This window comes from Nothoprocta perdicaria, unplaced genomic scaffold (genome assembly GCF_003342845.1).
Source record: "Nothoprocta perdicaria isolate Ctin4 unplaced genomic scaffold, notPer1 scaffold_9, whole genome shotgun sequence".
Taxonomy (NCBI): domain Eukaryota; kingdom Metazoa; phylum Chordata; class Aves; order Tinamiformes; family Tinamidae; genus Nothoprocta; species Nothoprocta perdicaria.
The window spans coordinates 9131768-9146023 of NW_020456198.1; the positions used below are offsets into that span (position 1 = coordinate 9131768).

At 54.5% G+C, this 14256-nt stretch overlaps 3 protein-coding genes across 4 annotated transcripts; all 3 read right to left on the reverse strand.

The window, feature by feature from the left end:
- Positions 1-1236: 1236 nt before the first annotated feature.
- Positions 1237-2694, reverse strand: RPL32 (ribosomal protein L32). 2 transcript variants are annotated; one of them, XM_026052565.1, is made up of 4 exons: positions 2675-2694; positions 2192-2292; positions 1923-2104; positions 1237-1408 (listed from the first exon to the last, which is right to left on the reverse strand). In XM_026052565.1, exons 2-4 carry the CDS (start codon positions 2285-2287, stop codon positions 1279-1281), a joined length of 408 nt encoding a protein of 135 aa, XP_025908350.1. In that variant the 5' UTR covers positions 2288-2292; positions 2675-2694; the 3' UTR covers positions 1237-1278. The 2 variants fall into 2 exon arrangements, with proteins under 2 accessions (XP_025908350.1, XP_025908351.1); XM_026052566.1 differs by lacking the exon at positions 2675-2694 and adding an exon at positions 2600-2618.
- A 434-nt stretch (positions 2695-3128) lies between these two features.
- EFCAB12 (EF-hand calcium binding domain 12) lies at positions 3129-8109 on the reverse strand. The gene is made up of 9 exons (XM_026052640.1): positions 8010-8109; positions 7608-7621; positions 7039-7284; positions 6756-6950; positions 5956-6109; positions 5036-5262; positions 4351-4576; positions 4053-4215; positions 3129-3354 (listed from the first exon to the last, which is right to left on the reverse strand). Exons 1-9 carry the CDS (start codon positions 8107-8109, stop codon positions 3129-3131), a joined length of 1551 nt encoding a protein of 516 aa, XP_025908425.1.
- Positions 8110-9206: 1097 nt separating this feature from the next.
- MBD4 (methyl-CpG binding domain 4, DNA glycosylase) lies at positions 9207-14009 on the reverse strand. Its single transcript, XM_026052641.1, has 7 exons — positions 13801-14009; positions 12701-13575; positions 11993-12067; positions 11269-11403; positions 10874-11023; positions 10104-10207; positions 9207-9441 (listed from the first exon to the last, which is right to left on the reverse strand). Exons 1-7 carry the CDS (start codon positions 14007-14009, stop codon positions 9364-9366), a joined length of 1626 nt encoding a protein of 541 aa, XP_025908426.1. The 3' UTR covers positions 9207-9363.
- Between the last annotated feature and the right edge of the window lie 247 nt (positions 14010-14256).

A 14256-nucleotide genomic window follows, 5' to 3' on the forward strand; every position in this document is an offset into this window, starting at 1 on the left:
CAGCACCCTGTCAAGCAGGGTAAGGGTTTGGATTTTGTTTTGTTTAACCACTGCACGCGCACTTTCTCCCCAAATTGTCTGAAGAATGTGTTTCTTTTGCTTCACTAAATAACATGACTAAAACCTGTAAGCCATGTCCTGGCTGAAGCAGAGATGAGCATCATGAGCAGCTCATCCCCTTTGAAAAGGGGAGAGGTTCAAGAATCAGGGAAGCTGCATGAGCTCGGTGGACAGCACTTACCCCTCCCAGCCACTCCTGTAGAACTAGACTCTAAGAACAGGATACTTGGTATTTCTGTGGTGTTTTGGTGACACAGAACTATCACGCTTGACTGCCGTTATTACAGTTTTAACTGTGCCAATACCTCAATCAGCTGTCTTCCCAAAGGGATCCTCCCCAACATGCTCCCCTTGMTCCTCGGGCAGGGGCAGAGCCGCTCAGAGCAGCTCCAGGGTGCCCTGTGTGACCAGTGCCCGCGCTCCCGTATGTGCCAAAGCCCGGAGCCTCCGGCATCAGAGGAAGAAGCAGCTGCGTTTYCAGCTCGGCGGCTGTTCGGTGCGCTAGCGCCCAGCACCAGAGCAGGCAAAGGCCACTGGCGCTTGCAGCATTCGGAAACTTGCCCTGAGGGGCTGCCTTGTTCCAGTTCTGCTTTGCATAGGAMGAGCCTTTAACAGAAACCAGGGAATGTAACAAAGAGCAAACTAGAGACTGAGGCTGCCATGACACCCCTCTTGGAGCCRTGGATTTGTACTAAGCTTTCTTTTTTCTCCCTTTTTGACAGAGTGGTTGATGTGAAAACTATAATGCAGTGTGAAAGAGCCTCCGTGCTGTTTGAGTGGTATCCAAGGAAATAAAAGTGTACTTATGCAGCTGTGCACAGTTCCAAATTCATTATGGTCACAGGGGAATTAGCTGTTGGTGCCAAGGCCRACACACAAGGGAACAGCAGAGGCTCCAGCCTTTCCTTACGCACCAGGACTTTCCTCCCTGTGATCAGCTCCTCCACGCGGTTCAGGCCCAGTCCCGCTCCCTATAGTTAAGGCTAATGGGAGCCTCCTGAAGGAAGCAGAGCTGAACGGGAGCAGCGGCTCCTGGGCCAAGAGTGCAGCCTCAGCGGGGAATGAGATGGCACCAGAGCAGTGACCGCGGGACCAGCGGCCACCAGCGGAGCCGTGGGCAGGAAGGGGCACAAGAGCAGCCCTGCCTTGGGCGAGTCAGAACTACTCACTGCACTTTGGTTTCACTCTTTATTAAATACACCCCACTGCAGGAAGCCTTTACTCGTTCTCCTCGCTGCGTAACCTGGCGTTGGGGTTGGTGATCTTGATGGCAAGCTGGGCGGCTCTCTCCACGATCACCTTGCGGTTCTTGGAGGACACGTTGTGCGCGATCTCGGCGCAGTAGGACCTGCGGGAGCAGGGTGCACATCAGGCACGAGCCCGGGATGCAGCGCTGTGCGAGCGCCTGCTTCAAGCGACACCAGGACCTGTGCGCCCCGTTCCCGACCCCGCTGCAGCAGCGCCTCTGTTTCACACACATGGRTAGACCTCAGGGCATTTTTCAGGACATCTCCCCCAGAACATCACTCTCCTCACTCCCATTTCAGAGAAGCAAGCGCTACAGGCACAGGGACCGTGTGGGTGCTGTGTCAGTGCAGAGGGACGCGAGATGCTGCGGCCGGCGCTCCAGGGAGCGGTGCGAGCCGGTGCGCAAGTGCGATGGCTGTGGGAAGGGCCCRGGGCCGCCCCTCGCCCGCTCCCCTCAGCGGAGACCAACCGCCCGTCCCGTCCTGCGATGCAGCCCCGTGCTGCCGGCCCCGCAGCAGCCCTGCCCCTCGGGGCTCCACGCTGCCAAGGCCGGCGGCGCCCAGCCCAGGGAGGGCAGCGCCTCAGCCGCAGCGCCCAGCAGCGCGGGAACTCACTTGTTGCTCATCATGAGCACCTCGAGCTCCTTGACGTTGTGCACCAGGAACTTCCTGAAGCCTGTGGGCAGCATGTGCTTGGTCTTCTTGTTGCTCCCGTAACCGATGTTGGGCATCAGGATCTGCCCCTTGAAGCGCCGGCGGACTCTGTTGTCGATGCCCCTCGGCTTGCGCCAGTTGCGCTGCAGCGCACAGAGGGTTTAGGAGGCGGCGGGGCGAGGGCCGCGCGCCGGAGCGGAGCCCCGCGCCGCCCGCCCGGCCCTGCTCACCTTGATCTTGACATAGCGGTCGGACTGGTGCCGGATGAACTTCTTGGTCCTCTTCTTGACGATGCGCGGCTTGACGAGCGGCCTGAGGGCGGGCATGGCGCCTGCGCGGCGCCGCGGCGCCTGTCGCAGGTTGGTCTTCCGCGCGGGGCCACGGCGGCCGCGGCGGAATGGGCTCCCTGCCGCCTCTGCCTCCCGCTTCCGATGCTGGGCGAGCACGGGCAGCTCCCCAGATGCGATCCGGGAGGGGACGCGACGCGACGCGCCGAGCCGGGCCGCGCCGCCCGAGGGACACCCCCGCTCCCGCCGCCGCCGAGCCCCCCGCGCGGTGACCGTGACCGTGACCGCCCCCGCCCTGTCCCTCCCGCCGGGAGGGGCGGATGGCCGCGGATGGCGCCGGATGGGACTCACCGGCTCCGCAACCCGCCGCTGCGGCCGCCGCGCCGAGAGGGAGGGAGGAAGGGAGGGCGGCGCCGCGCGCNTCACCGGCTCCGCGACCCGCCGCTGCGGCCGCCGCGCCGAGAGAGAGCGAGAGAGGGAGGGCGGCGTCGCGCGCGGGGCACGCCGGGAGCGCGGGGCGGGGCCGGCCGGCAGCGCCCCCAGCGGCGGGGAGGAGCGCCCGGGACAGCGGGGACACGGCGGGACACGGGGGGCACCGGGAGCGGCCGGGACAGCGGGGACACGGGGGGCACGGGGGGACACCGGGAGCGGCGGGGACACGGGGGGCACGGGGGGACACCGGGAGCGGCCTGGACAGCGGGGACACGGGGGGACACCGGGAGCGGTGGGGACAGCGGGGGCACGGGGAGGACACGGAGGCACACGGGCACCCCCGGGAACCGCCGCGCCCCGCCGGGGACACGGGCACCCCGCGGGCAGCTGCGCCAGGCTGCCGTGGGCGGCCCCGCTGCGCGGGCGCGGAGCGGCGCTGCCCACACGTTTATTGCGCCGGCGCTGAGGGGCGGCCCGGGCCTGCACCCGGGCGCGGGGCGGCCGGCCCGCCGAGGCAGCCGGGCCCCGGGCGGCCCACGTAGCTGAAGAGGGCGAGCGCCCGGCCCGGCGGCGCCGGCAGGAAGAGCCGCAGCTTGTCCAGCAGCTGCCCCGGCCAGAAGTTGTTGTCGTGCGACCTGCTCACGCGCCCGGCCCGCCGCCCTCGCCGCCTCTGCCTGCCAAAGAGAACGGAAAACAGCAGAGAGGATAACGTGTTTCAGAGAGATCAGTCCTGGTGGTGTCCCTGCTCCTGTCAGTAAGGCCTGAAGTGARAGCAGGGGCAGCGGGCAGGGCTTCCAGGCTCAGGCGGCCTTCGTCCTTTCCCGGTATTTCCGAGATGGGAATTAGGAAGGGCTTTTGTTTGAGCTGAGGCTGAGCCCAGGTGTCTCTGCATGGCCTGTGCCCCTGCTGTATCCCACACGTCAAGCAGAGTGAACCAAGGTTCAGGTTTCCTTGCTAGACGCACTTACTTGCAGCATAATAGTAGGCATTATTAGGCATTATTTACATTAGAAATGCAAATTTACAAAATTACGCACTGCAGTGTGGGGTCACTCTTGAGTAGGACATTCTTAGGTAAGAAGTTCTGTCACCCCAGTAGCTCTCTATGGGTTTGCAGCACAGAACTAGACCCCAGCAGTCTGCAGTGCTCCTGCCAGGCATCGCAGGTAGCGCTGCAACCCGGCGGCTTGGCTGCACTGCAGGAGCGCCCGTGCCCCCGAGCGCAGAATCTGCCCCGGCACTGCCAGTGCGGCTGCCCTGCAGCACCCCGGTATTTCCCTCCAACACACGGGTAGCTCCTCACGTGCAGCAGGGAACAAACAGTGGCCCCGCGGAGCCGCGGGGACTGGTCTGACCCTCCCTGGGAACAAACCTGTTGTGCATCTCTCCGGCCCGCTTGCCGGATGCTCCCGGCCCTGATGCGCTCGCGGCGGGCGGCGCACGGGCGGCTGCTGCCGAGTAGGGCCCTCCAGGCTGCCTGATTTTCCGCATGTCGTCTCCCTCTTTTATGATCTTGTCTCCTGGGTGCAGCAGGGCTGTTGGCGAAGCGGACAGTGAAAAGAGAGGGCTGCAGACGTGCCCCATGAGCAGCCCGTGTTCCCGGGCTCAGGAAGAGGTGCAAGTCTGTCAGATTTAGTGCATTCACATCAAGCTACTGGTCTTTGCTTTACCTTTCTGCAGCACTGCCTTGGTGAGGTGGATCTGATGTTCTTTGCAGAGGTTGAAGCTCCTCAGGTAGGTCATGAAGGAATCCCCGCGATAGTGGTCCGTGAGCTCGGCCATGTCGCCCGCTAGAGTGGAGGGCAGGCAGTGCTCGTCGACACGCCTGTCCCCRGATCGCACCAGCCGGCACTTTTCTCTCCATTCTATCGGGGTGTCCTTGCTCTGCAAGCAGAGGGGAGGTCACTGCCGGCGCGGGTGCCGGTGCCACAGCCGAGCAGTGGGGCACCCCCAAGGGGTGTCTGCAGGGCCAACAGGACCAYGCAGAGGGACAAGGCACCCATACTCACACACACTCATCTAAATGCCCATCARCATTTTGAGGGACAAACCATCTCTGATGGACAGGCAGACTAGACAATCAGAAAGAGACATTCCATCACCAGACATAACAATTGCATCACCTATGAAACACCTTTTTCTTGCCATTTACCCATAGAAAGCATTTATCTCGCCAAAGCGTACAGAAGCCAGACCATGTGCCCCAGAGGCCTGCAGCACCTCGGGCGCAGGGCTGTTAAGAAGCTCACATTCACAGCCCGCCCCTGCTCTTTTCGGTACAGCTGCGCTGACCTCTAAGCAGCCCAACTGCCCCCAGCGCCGGCTGCGCCTGTTCTCTGGTCACACACACGGTACCTTCTCCCTCCGCTTCCTGTCTCGGAACCGCTTTCCAATCTCCTCCATTTCATCGTAGCTCACATATCTGCGTTCCGGCTCAGTGTTCCCTGGGGGAACTTCCAGCAGCCGTGACCGTGCTTGGGGCTTGCGGGGAACGAGAGGCTTCTCTTCTCTGGCTCTTCCCCCCACAGAGGCTCTGTAAGTGGCAGTTCTGTAAGCGGCTTTTGGGGACTGGGCTTGTACACCTGTGATGTATTGCAAAAACAAATAAAAACCTCAGAGAAACACTGTAACTAGCAGGGAGAAACATCTGCACCTGCAGAGAGTCAAGACAATGGATTTTGCCTTTTGTGCAAGCTGATCTCCCAGCAGACTCAGATCTTTGTGTGAAAACATCCTTTGCCCTTTGATCCTGACATGAATCTTAGAGCCTACTCACATAGTTTACAGTCTTCTGAAGTGTTTTGTTTGCTTACAACATATTTTAAATCTGCAAAACAGTGAATACAAGGGCAGCAAAACGCCTCATCTCACAGAAGTGAAAACTGCAGCCTAGGGTGACGCAGACACAGTGACAAGCTTCCAGGGCTGGGTTAGGCTCGAAAAACAGCTCTGCTGAATCTGTGTTTTCCAGCAACCCCTGACAGCTGGAGAAAGGTCTGGTTTTGATCAGCTGGATGATCAACGCTACCTAACAAAATCCTATCAGGATGTTCAACCTCAGGTTTCAGATTTTAAGCCAGAGCTGAAAGATTTGGCCATGTCTCTGTCCTGCACTGGGGCTGATCGCAGCACTGCATGTCTGCTGGGCTCCTTGGCTCTGCCCACAAAAGTCTCCTTCCCGACACGCTGCTATGGAGTGATGATCCGAGGGGCCGCGTCCCGCACACATTTTCGAAGGACACACGGGGCTCCCCATCACAGTGCTCTCCGCTCACCTGTTGGGGTCTCTCTGCACTGCCCTTGCATCATTTCCAGCCACCGATCTTGACATTCTACCAGATCCTCACTTCTTATAACATTCCCCTGTTTTGACGAAGTCAGGAAGATGATCGCATCCTCCAAATCCTTGTCACTTACCGGAACTTTGGTCTGGTAATCGAAACAAAAATGACGCTGTAATCAGCAGAAATCTGAGGCTCGCCAGGGAGCCCCGAGGGATGAGCTCTGCTGCCACAACTGTGTTTGCAGGCAGGGCACAAGGTCAATGGGCTTTGCTTGGGCCCGTCTGGATTCACTGGTGTTCCTGGGCGCCGCTGCCCTGCGCAGAGCTGGCGGCGTTGGCACAAACYTCCAGCTGGTGGGTTTCGAGAAGCCCTTGGGGCTGGGCTGTACCTGGGGACGGCTGGTGCCCGGGTGCCTGAGGAGCTCCCGGCCCCGCAGCCAGGATCCGCAGCGAGGCTCCGCGCAGCGCCGCTGCACGAGCGCAGGCCCAAGTGCCCTCCCAAGGGACATACTTGGGCTGGAGGGGGCCTCAGTGGCAGCGCCGGGATGGCTGATGGCAGCTCAGGGCACAGAGGGTCTCCCTCCCTCCTGGCACTCGCTCCAGGTTACATCCAGCTGCTCCACACCTTGCCCTCTCCTTCCCCAGAAGCTTTTCACAACTTGTGGGAGCAATTCCCAAGAAAACGCTCCTTGTGGAAGCTCCCGCCTGCTCCATTGGAACTGCTCTGGGTTTACATGTGGAAAAAATAAGGCAGAGCCGCAGCTGATCGTTACTATTCTGCTCCCTATGTACCTCCTTGATGACCTTAATGAACTTTTCCCTGGAGATCTTCCCCCTATAGACATCGGCCTTCCTGAACAGGTCCACCATCTTGAAGCTGTGCTTGTGCAGAAGGTTTTGCAGCGTGACGAGAGCCTGCGGATACGGCGCACGGATGAGGGGCGCGCTCCCGTGGCACCCTGTCTGGCTGCTCCCCGGCGGCAGGCACTGAAAGACACGGGAAGACAGCGCTGGCATCGCCCTTGTCCGAGCCAGCGGCACCAGCGGCCGCGCTGCAGCCCGGAGCCGCGCGCACCCTCTCGGCGCCGCGGGGCCGCCGGGCCCCGGCCTTCCTGCCGCCCTGCACTCTTCTCCAGACTCTTTCCTCCTGGTCGCTGCGGGAAGGCTTCTGCATCAGCCATCTTTTCACATCCACAAGGCTTTCCAGCTGAGACCGAAATTGCATCCTCTCCGTAATCCAAGCCTCCAGCTTTTGCGGATCATCTTCTGCCCTGGGGGTGATCTTTGGAAAGCACAGGCTATCCTCTGCCTCCTGAGGTGGCTGCGGGAGGGTTGTGGGACAGAAATTCAGGGCTGCAGCTGGCTGGGRAAAGGGAGAAGCTGCTCCTGCCACAGGTGGGGCAAAAATAATCCGGCGCCTGGATCGCGGTGGCCCAAACCTACTTGCTTTCAACTTAATGAAAACATGTGGATACATATTTCTCAGCCGTTGCTGCTTGAAACAGTGCCCCAAGACCAGTTCTGGCTTCACATCAGTCAAATCCTCAATTAAATCYGTGCTGCTCATGCTGGCAGTGTAAGTGACAACAGATGCACTTATTACAAAACCTAGTGTCAAGCTCAGCTGGAGCAATTCCTTTTTACATCCGACTTTGATCCTAGAGGAAGAAAAAAAGAAACAAAAAGAAGACTAAAATTTCATAAGATCTTTCTAAGCCCAAATGAGATAATCCCTGCGGCAGCAGCAAGGAGCCGGCGGCGCCCTGACAGTGGCGTGACTAATGCCTCCCGTGGCGGCCGGGCTGGCGTCGCACYGCGGGGCGGCACCAAGGAGCCTCCCGCCGGCACGAGCCGCCGCCAATGGGGACAAGGGGACAACGGCCGGGCCCGWCCGTCCCGCCGGATCGGAGCCCGCAGCCCAGCTCCTCTGGCACCGGGGCCACGGCCTCCTGCACGCCGGGCCCTGCAGGGACGATGCCCCATAGAGGGGGTGTGCCATGAGGGTGGGTTGGCTGCCCCTGACAATGCCAACACCCATAGCCATACCCATAGCCATACCCATATCCATACCCATAGCCATAACCCTGCCTCTGCTGAGGTAGCTGCCAGTGCCAATACCCTTATCCATACCCTTATCCATAGCCATGTCCATACCCATATCTATAGACCTGTCCCTGCTGATTTAGCTGTCCCTGCCAATGCCAACACCCTGCCTCTGCTGAGGTAGCTGCCAGTGCCAATACCCTTATCCATACCCTTATCCATAGCCATGTCCATACCCATATCTATAGACCTGTCCCTGCTGATTTAGCTGYCCCTGCCAATGCCAACACCCATAGCCATACCCATAGCCATATCCGTACCCCTGCCTCTGCTGAGTTAGCTGCCAATGCCAATATCAATGCCAATACCTCTACCCATACCCATATCCCTGCGGAATTAGCTGCCTCTGCCAATGCCAATGCCTATATCCATACCCTTTATCCATACCCATATCCATACCCCTGCCTCTGTGGAGTTAGCTGCCAATGCCAATACCAATATCCCTACACCTATCCCTATCTCTACCCCTATCCCTACCCCTATACCTACCCCATCCCTATACCTACCCCTATCCCATCGCTATCCCTACCCCTACCCCTACCCCTACCCCTATCCCATCCTTACCCCTCTCCCATTCCTAATCCCATCCCTATCCCATCCTTACCCCTATCCCTACCCCTATCCCACTCCTACCCCTACCCCTGCCGCTATGGCCGCGGCGGCCGGCGCGGGAGGCCGCGGCATGGGTGCCATGGCAACGCGGCGCTGATTGGCCGGCGGGCGCGGCCGCCGCCATTTGCTGCGCGCCGGGCGGCCGCGCTGCCCCTGCGGGACCCGAGCGGCGGCCCCGGGCGGCTGCGGGGCCGGTTCTCCCGGCAGAGCGGCCTCGGCGCGCCACCGAGGCGGGGCCGGGGCCGGGACCGCTGCAAAGGGCACCATCGTTCTGGCCCCCGCACCGCAAACACGGAACCCGCTGCTCCTTACTCYAGTGGAGTCATCCAGCCACAGGGCAGGCAGGTGGGAGCCCAAATTCCCACATATCGCGAGGGCAAACAGCAGTAAATCCCATGTGATAAAGCTGCTGATAAACATGCAAAGTATGTGTTCTGTTGTTACCTGTAATTCATGGTGACAAGATTCAGGTAAGAGCATGCTGCTTTATAAGAAGAGACACTACAAAATACTGATACATTTATTTAAAATTTGAAGTTTTTAAATGTCATTTTATTACAATGATTACCTGAGTGTGATATGTTACACGAATATTTAGATTAAGAGGTGGACGATCAGAACAACAGTTTAAGGATATCCACTTCACAGAGACAGCAGGTTGTAAATGAGGTTGTACCGTTTCTCTTCAATCTATACTTAGTTTCTCACGATTTTCCCAGAGCCATGCATGATATATGTTTAGCTTGTGATCCTGTGGCTGCACCTGAAACACAATTAAGGCATTCAACATTCACTAAAGTGTTTTCACTTCAACTACTTTARATTTCTATAGTATATTCTAAGACATTTCCCATGCCAGCTCTGAGCTGTTGTAAAGCTCACAGGTAATAGAGAAGTATGATGCCCCACGCTGCACAGGTAAGTCTCTGCATACATAAACTAAAGAGAAACGTGCTTGGACTGCCACGAACTGGGAAGAAAGTCAGGCACCAGACAGCACAACGATCCTTTAACCGCCCCTCACAATTTTCTGCGGTGAAATAAGCCAGGATACTGAGGACCCAGTGAAGAGAGATTTAGAAGCAATGCCAGGCTTTAAATATTAAATGTTAAATATTTGGAACCCAATTCTTAGCTAAAGTAGGGAAGAGAATCTCACCTCTATATTAAGATAATTTTTAAAAAATGAAAAAAATAAGAAAATTAAAAATCTAGGTGACATTGGGTCTTGATTTACAGGATCAGATTCTTAAAAGCTACATTCTGTAACTTCAGTCATTTGAAGATGAAAATTTACTATAATTTTGATTAAGCCAAATGACTATGTCTGTAAAAGCCAACGAAGCTGAAGGACTGACTGCCGCTTTCTTGAGCACATCGTGAATCAAGCCCTGGCGTGGATTAAGGACGGGCAGCATCACGTACCTCTTTCCATTCGTTGACACAGAAGATTCTGTAAGAATCATTCCCATATTTTCCAATTCCATGCAGCTCAATGGGGTACCTCCACTGCTTGGTCAGATACTCATCTAGAACACAGAGTTACGTATTTCACTATGTACAGACAAATGGATCACAGAAAGCAAATTTAGATAAAATCCTGCCTCTCTGTTATTGTCCCAAACCTCTATTATAGAACATTTTAAATTAAAAACAGCTATTTCCTCGCTGAAGTAGCTGAAGAATCCCTGCGGGGTCACAAAACATCTTTCAAACAAATCACTGTGGGTGAATTTTGAATAAATCTTTCTCCTCAGAATCCACAAAGGAATGCTTTTATTGTAACTATGAAGTACAGGAAGTATCACAGTATAGACTCAATAGAAAAAAAATGGCTGGAAAAAATYGGCTGGAAAGGGCTTTTGGAGGTCATCTGATACGAAACAAAGCTGAGCCATTTTATCAGTGTTGGAAAATGCTAAGTCAGTCTTGGAGACGTTTTTTTTTTTCCCACTCAAAGAATTCTCCTTAACAAAAGTCTCTTGCAGAACTCATTATGTACATTATTTTTTTTTCAGTTAAGGCAACAGGATGGACAGCTTTGCACCCATAAGACCAATGTATCCCAAAGCTGCATAAGAAAATGGTAATAAATATTACTGCAGGAAAAGGCCACACAGCACCGTTTGAAAAATAGGCAGTTTCTTTGCTAATGTAATTTAGACCATTGTACAATCATACTATGGAGAATCTACCTGAGAACTTGATTATAGTTTTCGCTCTGAGTTCGTAGAGGCCGAGAGGTTTGAGCAGCTGTGACATTTCTTYCCAGTCTGCATTTCTTGTTATTTCAGGAGAAGGATATTTCTTGAGGAACTCCCAGAGCACAGGAATTGCCATCTTACCTAGCCAAAGAAATCACCGTGAAAAGAAAACTGCACRGGTAGTTCTCTTTTGCAGTCATTTTGTGGTGTTTTTTTGAAGCAAACTCTTGCTGGCCTAGGACTATCATAAATAAATAAATATCTATATATATATAAAAATAGGTATTTAATCTTTCATTAATGTCATAATTTTGGCAGTGGTTCTTTTGCCCATATGACAGCAGCACCTGAATATGTACACAATACGGAATTTTATCACTCTTTACCTGAAGTCTTATTGAGAAATATGGTTGCAATGAGAAGTTTCCATGGATCGTGGAAAAGAGTTTCTTGGACCAAGTTAAAAGGAGAACGTGGAGGAGTCCATTTTCTCAAGGCCTTCCTTCTAGGTGGGCTTGGAGCTGCACACATAGGGGAAAATTATGTGACRGGAAAGGATAGATTTAAAAGAAAAAGCAAGTGGAACTTTCAGAGCAGATTGTGCAGGCAGTGAATGYGCTGGAGCACTGCCAGTTCATCACTCTCTTCTACAGAACTGCAAGGGGCTGTGTCCCTGGCACAGTCTACAATAAGGGCAAAGGCTGCCTGTATGTGTCACACTGTGTTTCAATGCATGTATGGTATACATATTTTTGGAGAAGGGGGCCCTATCCTCACTGTCTTCTGCAAATACAGCAGTAGCCACAGGGTACATTTCTTTTTCCCCTTGGCAGATAATGACCTTGATGGTCTGTCAAGAACCTTCCCCAAACCCAAAGAGCTGCTGACTCCTCTGATATATAGTGGTTGTTTGGAAGATATGAACCACCAAGGTTTAAAATGGGACGAGATCAGAACCCTGTGGTAAACCCAGCTCTGATGCCACAGAGCATGGCTCTAGTTAAGCCAGCCTAAACTGCAAGAGAYTTTCCATAACATTACTTGATCTTGAGCCATCGTATTCCTCCCTGCATAAGACTTTTTTTTCCCCCTCTCTAAAGAATATTATACCTTCTTTGCAGTATTTACTTGAAAAATATGGACTTGTTTTCCTCTTTTCCACTTGTGTTCGTGGAATAGATTCTTCTGTAAAGAAATAATACATCAGCATTATTTCTGCCACAATTAAAAAGACAAAAACAAGTATTTTGCTTTTTTAAGGATTCATATACTATTTCCTCTTTATGCTGTGATGGGGATACAAGGATTTCTAGTAGGTGTGCAGAATGTAAATATACTTTGGATTCACCCTAATACCTGTATTTCAGTTACTTCAGTTGTATCAAGTATTTTCTTAAGAGAAACCATTACTTTGCCACAGCCTGAGGAACATAGTCAGCCTCAGTCAAGGTTTAAGTGCTCTCCACAAACAACTATCATGGGAAATGATCTAAAATTAGCCTGTTTCATTATTCAATAACTGACCAGTGGTGCAGCAGTGTTAGAAGAGCTAATGTAAGGATGATAATGATCCTTATATCATAAAGCTGAAGAGACCAATAGTTAAGTTCCACTTGTGAAGAGATCTATATTAAGTGCTGTAGGATAAAGAAATGAGACAGATGCCCACGAGAGCACATATAGATTATTCCACCCGGATGGATGAAATTTGTCCAAGTACAAAGCTCCTCCTTCTGAAACAGAACACTTTTCCACTGAAGTTCAGGCATATGCCAGCACAAAGTTAAAATAACACTCCACTTAAAAATTCATATATACCTTGCAGCTTTTTAACTTCTGTAAAGACTTTCTTGTCACAAGGCTGCAAACTGTTTGCATTTGTTTCAGTGCTGGAATTAAAAATCATGTTATCCGGATTTACTTGACCTGTCTCTTTCCCTGTTTCCAGTTCATCAGTCTCCTCAGATTTTGGGGAAGATGAGTCAGCAAAACCTTTCTCTGCATGTTCCAGCTYAGTCATGTCCCTCGGCTCCTCCTTTTCCAAGTGAGCTGTGACTGTACCTAGCTGACTTTCTGACCGGGATCCAGAAATCAGGAATTCTGCCATTAAAAGAGCTTTTCGTTCTTCTGCRTTCACAGGGTCTGCATTTGGGTCACCTACCCCTTGACTGTTAGAAGCACATATGTCCTTTCTACAGAATTTCTTGTTTTGAACGCAATTAGTTTCTTGCTTATTACGTACTTTTCTCTGTCTTTTGGGTTGGGTATTATCTGGATATCTCTTTTCTGAGCTCCTTCTAGTTCTCATATTCCAAGCGCTTTTTCTGGCTGTCTCTCTACTTTCATTTTTCAGACAGGCCTCTGGTTTTCTTTCCTTCACGTTGAAATCTTTGCTACCGCAAGTGCTTGTACCAGCAGCACCTTGCAGCGGCTCTGGCTCACTTCCCGTGGGAAGCTCCTGGGTTTTGCCTTCTTGGCCGCTCTCCGCGCCGCGGCCCCGCACGTGGGRGTGGCAGCCCTCCTTCTGCAGGGCAGTCCCCACAGATTTTGGGCGGCATCTCTTGGCCCGCGGGCGGCCACCGCCCTGGGACGGTGCAGTGAAGTCGAAGTCTTCAACTTTCAGAGTGGTCTCCCCCGTTTTATGGAAATAATCCACCAGCGCACCTTTTGATCTGATTTTATSCCCTCCAGGACTGTAGCATGAAAGAAAAGTGAATGGTTAGTGATGGCTTTGTATCTTATTGCTCTGGTTTAAGTCGCTACCCCGTATTTAAGAACCAGCAGCACGAGGCAGCTGGCAGGACGTGTGGGCAGCYTTCTGAGGCGGGATGAGAAGGGCTGCGAGCGAGCGCTCCGCGTCCTGACACTGCTAGGGAAGGGGGGGCGGCTGCCGGGACCCGGGCCCTCCCTGCCGTTACCTCACAAAACACACGTCGTATTTTCCCGCCGTTTTCCCGGAGCGCCGCTGCGTCACGATCCTCTCCCACCCGCGTGGGGCGCCGCCGCAACCGGGGCCGGGATCGGGGTCGGCGTTGGGATCGGGGTTGGATTGGGTGTTGGGATCGGGGCCGGGGTCGGCGTTGGGATCAGGGTCGGGGCCGGGATCGGGATGCGCCGCCGTATCCATCGCGGCCTCCATCGCGGCGCCCGCCGCGTTCCCGCCACCACCGCGTGACGTCACCGCCTGCTGTCATCACCACCCGCGGCGTCGTCCCGCCGCCACCGGAGCGGGGGGCGGAGCTCAGCGCCCTCCCGCTGCCATGGCAACCCTCCTCCCGCCCGCTCCTCCACTTCCGGCATTGCCCTTCCGCAGGCGTCTGTGGCCACGTGACGATCTCCAGGCTCTCCGCGCGCAGGCGCGTTGTCGCGTGCCC

Coding starts and splice junctions, on each gene's coding strand:
- RPL32 (XM_026052565.1), bottom strand. CDS start 2,287: ATGCCCGCCCTCAGGCCGCTCGTCAAGCCGCGCATCGTCAAGAAGAGG. Junction 2,105..2,191: donor ACCGCTATGTCAAGATCAAG/GTGAGCAGGGCC, acceptor TGTGCGCTGCAG/CGCAACTGGCGCAAGCCGAG. Junction 1,409..1,922: donor GTGCTCATGATGAGCAACAA/GTGAGTTCCCGC, acceptor CTGCTCCCGCAG/GTCCTACTGCGCCGAGATCG.